The sequence below is a fragment of the Babylonia areolata genome, chromosome 29 (assembly GCF_041734735.1).
Source record: "Babylonia areolata isolate BAREFJ2019XMU chromosome 29, ASM4173473v1, whole genome shotgun sequence".
Taxonomy (NCBI): domain Eukaryota; kingdom Metazoa; phylum Mollusca; class Gastropoda; order Neogastropoda; family Buccinidae; genus Babylonia; species Babylonia areolata.
Window position 1 is genome coordinate 29,915,575 of NC_134904.1, and position 7,639 is coordinate 29,923,213.

Below are 7,639 nucleotides of genomic sequence, written 5' to 3' on the forward strand. Positions count from 1 at the left end.
GCACACACACACACACACACACACACACACACACACACACAACCTACCCCACTCCGTCCACCCATCCCAACACACACACACACACACACACACACACACACACCCCTACTCCACCCCCTCCACCCATCCCAACACACACACACACACACACACACACACACACACACACACACACACACACACACACACAATCATAATCAGAGTGCAACATAGTATGTTATGCTCACAACTGATCATAATTGTTCAAAATAATGTTCATTATTTATTTATTTGTTTTTATTTATTTTTCTATTTATTTGTTTTTGTTTTTTACATTTTGAAATATTGCCTGCAATGTGTGGAATGAATGTACGAAAGAGTGTATGCGACTCTAATATCATCATCTTAGATGAACAGACTATAAATAAATAAACGAGTGTATGTGATATTTTTACATCTGTGTCTTCGTTATAATGTTAATAATTGGTGTTTTTTTAGTTTTTTTTTTTTACAGTGATTGTCTCTATATTGTTTACTTGTCGTGATAATGCACTTGACCAAATTTCTCTAATCGGAGATAATAGTTATTCTCATCTTATCTTATCTTATGTTAACCCCCACCCCAAACACACATACCCTCCTCACACACACACACACACCTAACCCCCCCCCCGTCCACCTACGCCAACACACACACACACACACACGCACGCACGCACGCACGCACGCACCTTACATACATACATACATATTGTTTTACGAAAATCAGCAGTTTTCTTCTTAAGGGAAATACATGCACACACCCCCACCCCCCGCTCACACACACCTACCCCCCCTCCCCTCGTCCACCCACGCCAACACACACAAACACACACACACACACTATCATCAAATCATGACGTGCCACAGAATCCTGAGGACACAGTGACCAGACTGGGTCAGTTCCTGGGCCGGCCGGTCAGTGGTCAGCTGTGTGCAGACATCGTGTCGGCCTGCCGCTTCAGGACCCAGAAAGCCAGGGAGGAGGCCGCTGATCCCACACAGGCGGACTTTCGGATCTACAGAAAGGGTACGTAACTCTGCTGCTTTGTTCACACCCACAGTCCCCACCCCCCCTCCTCCATCCCCGCCCCCTTTACAAAGGAAATATATACAGCTTTTGATCGTGAGTCACTGAATAGTTTGGGCCAGAACACCAATATATACACATGAATTATGTGTGTGTGTGTGCGCGCGCGCGTGTGTGTGTAGTAGTAGTTGTGGTAGTCTTCAGTTTAACGTCTTCCACTTTAAGTGATATTAGACGGGGGAAAGAAAGGGGGCGTGGGGGGGGGGGGGGAGGTGGAGGGCGGGGCGTGGTGGTGGGAACAGTATTGGGCAGAGGGTGAAGAATGGTGTGTGTGTATGTGTGTGTGCGCGTGTGTGCGCATGTGTGTGTGTGTGTGGTGGGGAAAGATACAGAGCATTGGAAAAAATGAAACATTAAAAGGGGAGACATAAGCATAATATAGAAGGAAACGCTAACATCAAACAACTGTAACAACTATAACAAATGGTCAATTGGACTATGCAGCAAACCTTCTGCAATAGCAGATAACATCTTGAAATTGTCAAATATACATTCACAAGAATTTTCCGAGAAGTTTGGTAAAACCTGTTTCAGACTCTGACATTCAAAGAGTATGTGTCTGCTAGAAATAGATTCTTCACATATACATTTAACATCTCTGCTGAACTTTGTTATAAAAGCGTTCAGCTTTATCTTGTTTGATAATGCCTGAATTTGCATTAATCTGATTAAATTACTGAATGTATTTGATTGATTGATAGATTCCGGTTGTTGAATATTATTTATACTTTTCTGACTTTACTCCATGATGCTTTTTCTAGTAAGCGGTATCCCTCTTGTACAGACAAAGGAACATAAAGGTCTGTGGTTCCCTGTTGGTGTTTTGCACCTTTTCTTGCAGCCCTGTCAGCCCATTCATTATATAGGAGACCAAGGTGAGAAGGAACCCAACAAAAAGTTATATGTGTTCCTCTCAAATTCAAAAGATGTACAATGTGACTTATTTCTATTTTTATTTTGGACTTGTTCTTACAATTTGATGAGTTTAAAGTATAGGATACTATAATGTGTGTGTGTGTGTGTGTGTGTGTGTGTGTGTGTGTGTGTGTGTGCACGCACTTGCCCGTTTATTCCAGGTGACATGGACGACTGGAAGAATCACGTGACGGTTGCCCTGGACGAGAAATTCCAGCATCTCCTGCAAGAGAGAGCGGAGAGGTGCCCTTACTCCGCCAGATACTGTCAGCACTGAGACTCCACACAGACACTGTCCTCACTGAGACCCCACACAGACACTGTCAGCACTGAGACCCCACACAGATACTGTCAGCACTGAGACCCCACACATATACTGTCAGCACTGAGACCCCACACAGACACTGTCAACACTGAGACCCCACACAGATACTGTCAACACTGAGACCCCACACAGACACTGTCAACACTGAGACCCACACAGATACTGTCAGCACTGAGACCCCACACAGATACTGTCAGCACTGAGACCCCACACAGACACTGTCAACACTGAGACCCCACACAGATACTGTCAGCACTGAGACCCCACACAGATACTGTCCTCACTGAGACCCCACACAGATACTGTCAGCACTGAGACCCCACACAGATACTGTCCTCACTGAGACCCCACACAGATACTGTCAGCACTGAGACCCCACACAGATACTGTCCTCACTGAGACCCCACACAGATACTGTCAGCACTGAGACCCCACACAGATACTGTCAGCACTGAGACCCCACACAGATACTGTCCCACACAGATACTGTCCTCACTGAGACCCCACACAGATACTGTCAGCACTGAGACCCCACACAGATACTGTCAGCACTGAGACCCCACACAGATACTGTCCTCACTGAGACCCCACACAGATACTGTCCTCACTGAGACCCCACACAGATACTGTCAGCACTGAGACCCCACACAGACACTGTCAGCACTGAGACCCCACACAGATACTGTCTTCACTGAGACCCCACACAGATACTGTCGTCACTGAGACCTCACACAGATACTGTCAGCACTGAGACCCCACACAGATACTGTCAACACAGACCCTACAGATCCCACACAGATACTGTCCTCACTGCGACCCCACACAGATACTGTCAGCACTGAGACCCCACACAGATACTGTCAACACAGACCCTACAGATCCCACACAGATACTGTCCTCACTGAGACCCCACACAGACACTGTCTTCACTGAGACCCCACACAGATACTGTCAACACTGAGACCCCACACAGACACTGTCAACACTGAGACCCCACACAGACACTGTCCTCACTGAGACCCCACACAGACACTGTCCACACTGAGACCCCACACAGATACTGTCCTCACTGAGACCCCACACAGATACTGTCCTGAGACCCCACACAGACACTGTCCTCACTGAGACCCCACACAGATACTGTCAGCACTGAGACCCCACACAGACACTGTCAGCACTGAGACCCCACACAGATACTGTCAGCACTGAGACCCCACACAGATACTGTCAGCACTGAGACCCCACACAGATACTGTCCTCACTGTGACCCCACACAGATACTGTCAGCACTGAGACCCCACACAGATACTGTCCTCACTGAGACCCCACACAGATACTGTCCTCACTGAGACCCCACACAGACACTGTCAGCACTGAGACCCCACACAGATACTGTCAGCACTGAGACCCCACACAGATACTGTCCTCACTGAGACCCCACACAGACACTGTCAACACAGACCCTACAGATCCCACACAGATACTGTCCTCACTGAGACCCCACACAGATACTGTCAGCACTGAGACCCCACACAGATACTGTCAGCACTGAGACCCCACACAGACACTGTCAGCACTGAGACCCCACACAGATACTGTCAGCACTGAGACCCCACACAGATCACGCTTCATGCTGTGGAAAGACTGCAACTGTGGCTGTAATTTTATAAAGATGACGCATAGCTGCTAGAAAGATTAATAATATTGAAATTCAAATAAGGAGTTCAGCTTCGTCATATACTATATTCGAAAGGTATACAGATGTAATAAGCGGGTTTATCGTAATATTCCGAGGATTTTCGTGATATCTTTAGACATTCTTATGTTACATTTTAATGTTTTGACCGTGCGAATGCATTCTGAGAATGATTCGGAATAAAGGGTCATATCATGTATAAAACGTATTTTAGTTATACATCGTATTCTTCGCATTGTATTAACGGAGGAAGGTGGCAGAATGTTTAAGAAGCTCCTCTGTCACTACAGTGTCCGTGAGGGTGTGGGTTCGAATCCCGCTCTCGCCCTTTCTCCCAAGTTTGACTGGAAAATCAAACCGAGCATCTAGTCATTGGGATAAGACGATAAACCGAAGTCCCGTGTGCAGCACGCACTTGGCACACTGAAAAAGAATCCATGATAACGAAATTCTTTGGCAAAATTCTGTACAAGAAATCCACTCTGAAAGACAAATATATACGCATGCACTCTGGCCTGACTAGCGCATTGGTTATGCTGCTATTGGGCAATTGCATAGCAGATGTTGTGTAGCGTATATGGATTTATCCGAAAGCAGTGACGTCTCCTTGAGAAACTGAAACTGAAACTGGAACTGTGTTCGATGCGTGAGTGCTATTGACAGTATTCATCAGTCGTTGTCATGTTCAGAATATTCTTTTGTTTATAACCACTTACTGTTTTTAACTCACTCAGTACGGCCAGTCCTCTCTTCTCCTCTACACAGACCCCTCGAATGTCCAGTGGGTGTCTGAATGACCCAACCTTTAGCTTCCGTCGTCAGAATTGTGGTATTCTTTGTCAACATTCACCTCTTCAGTGTAAGAGCGTTCCGCTTGCAATATTTTGATGATGGTAATTGGGGTGAAACGCTGTTAGCGTCGTCTCTTTCGCCGTTCGTATGGAGAGAGTTAAATTAACCCTTCACAGCCGAAAGGGGTGAAAGGGAATTAATTCTTGCATCTTCTACTTGATGAATATTCGCGGGCAATGGTTAGGAAGATGACGATGATTACTATTTTGTATTTGTATTTGTATTTCTTTTTATCACAACAGATTTCTCTGTGTGAAATTCGGGCTGCTCTCCCCAGGGAGAGCGCGTCGCTACACTACAGCGCCACCCATTTTTTTTTTTTTTTTGTATTTTTTCCTGCGTGCAGTTTTATTTGTTTTTCCTATCGCAGTGGATTTTTCTACAGAATTTTGCCAGGAACAACCCTTTTGTTGCCGTGGGTTCTTTTACGTGCGCTAAGTGCATGCTGCACACGGGACCTCGGTTTATCGTCTCATCCGAATGACTAGCATCCAGACCACCACTCAAGGTCTAGTGGAGGGGGAGAAAATATCGGCGGCTGAGCCGTGATTCGAACCAGCGCGCTCAGATTCTCTCGCTTCCTAGGCGGACGCGTTACCTCTAGGCCATCACTCCACTAGTGGTATTGTCTTGATAACGATTTGACAGAGTAACGATTGCTGTTTTGAGTTTGTTACTATTGTTGTTACTGATTGAAAACATCCACGATCAAACAAAATGTTTTGGTTTCATAAGATTGAAATAAATCAATGTGACTAACACACATTTTTTTTTTCATTTTGATTGCTTCAGCAAGATACCAGATATATAAATACTTTTTTGTCTCTAAAAGGGAAGTTACTGACGCGTGTATTGGCGAATAAGGGTGACACGTAATAATGAAACAAGAGAGGCAAGGCCTTCAAGACTCACTTGTGATACACTGAAAAAAAAAAAAAAATCCAAGCTTTTTATGTATTGTGTATAATTTCAAAATGTAATGTTTAAGACGAGAAAGATCAGTTTAAAGCGAATTAAATCCCCTAGCATTAATTACAGAGTAATTTCCCCTTTTCACTATCTGCACCAAAACGTTTGCAAAATAAATAAAACTTCCATGCTTAGCAAAAGAAGTTTCTGTTTGAACAAAAAATGATAATAATGACTGCTCTTGTTGTTGGTTCAGAATATCAGATCAAAGTGCCAAGTTTAGAGAATACAAAAAATATAAATATAACAGTAAATGCAGTTTGCATATAATTAGGCTTCATTTTTGTGTGTGTGCCCATCCCAGAGGTGCAATATTGTTTTAAACAAGATGACTGGAAAGAACTGAATTTTTCTATTTTTATGCCTAATTTGGTGTCAACTGACAAAGTATTTGCAGAGAAAATGTCAATGTTAAAGTTTACCACGGACACACAGACACACACACACACACAGACAACCGAACACCGGGTTAAAACATAGACTCACTTTGTTCACACAAGTGAGTCAAAAAGCATGGGTACTTCATCCCCTGACCAATACAACGTTTGACCACTCATTAAAAAACAAAAACAAACCAACAACACCAACACAGATCCATAAATAAATGTTTGACGTTAGGAAGCTCATATAATGAGGGTTATCGACACAGTATAAGTTCATATATATAATCAAGGTGTCTGACACAGTATAAGCTGATATCATCAGTGTCTGTGTTTGACAGTATAATGCTCATATAATCAGGGTTTATGTTTGACACAGATTACGCTCATATAATCAGGGTTTATGTTTGACACAGAATACGCTCATATAATCAGGGTTTATGTTTAACACAGAATACGCTCATATAATCAGGGTTTATGTTTGACACAGTATACGCTCATATAATCAGGGTTTATGTTTGACACAGTATACGCTCATATAATCAGGGTTTATGTTTGACACAGTATACGCTCATATAATCAGGGTTTATGTTTGACACAGTATACGCTCATATAATCAGGGTTTATGTTTGACACAGAATACACTCATATAATCAGGGTTTATGTTTGACACAGTATACGCTCATATAATCAGGGTTTATGTTTGACACAGTATACGCTCATATAATCAGGGTTTATGTTTGACACAGTATACGCTCATATAATCAGGGTTTATGTTTGACACAGATTACGCTCATATAATCAGGGTTTATGTTTGACACAGATTACGCTCATATAATCAGGGTTTATATTTGACACAGTATACGCTCATATAATCAGGGTTTATGTTTGACACAGAATACGCTCACATAATCAGGGTTTATGTTTGACACAGTATACGCTCATATAATTAGGGTTTATGTTTGACACAGTATACGCTCATATAATCAGGGTTTATGTTTGACACAGTATACGCTCATATAATCAGGGTTTATGTTTGACACAGAATACGCTCACATAATCAGGGTTTATGTTTGACACAGATTACACTCATATAATCAGGGTTTATGTTTGACACAGTATACACTCATATAATCAGGGCTTATGTTTGACACAGTATACGCTCATATAATCAGGGTTTATGTTTGACACAGTATACGCTCATATAATCAGGGTTTATGTTTGACACAGAATACACTCATGTTTATGTTTCATTGTGTCTTATATACTTTAAGGTTTTATGGCAAAAAAATAAAAAGGTATTCTATTCTATTCTCATATAATCAGGGTTTATGTTTGACACAGAATGCGCTCATACAATCGGTTCATCGAGACAACCATTTGATTATCCTGTC

General features: G+C 42.8%; 1 protein-coding gene across 3 annotated transcripts in view; it reads left to right on the forward strand.

The window, feature by feature from the left end:
* The window catches only part of LOC143274582 (sulfotransferase 1C2-like), a 16,522-nt gene extending 13,704 nt beyond the window's left edge, over positions 1-2,818 (forward strand). For all 3 annotated transcript variants that reach the window (XM_076578433.1, XM_076578432.1, XM_076578434.1), the window contains 2 exons: positions 889-1,048; positions 2,185-2,818. In XM_076578433.1, coding sequence (XP_076434548.1) covers positions 889-1,048; positions 2,185-2,300 — 276 coding nt within the window. In that variant the 3' untranslated portion in view covers positions 2,301-2,818. The remainder of the gene's footprint in view (positions 1-888; positions 1,049-2,184) is intronic.
* Positions 2,819-7,639: the final 4,821 nt, after the last annotated feature.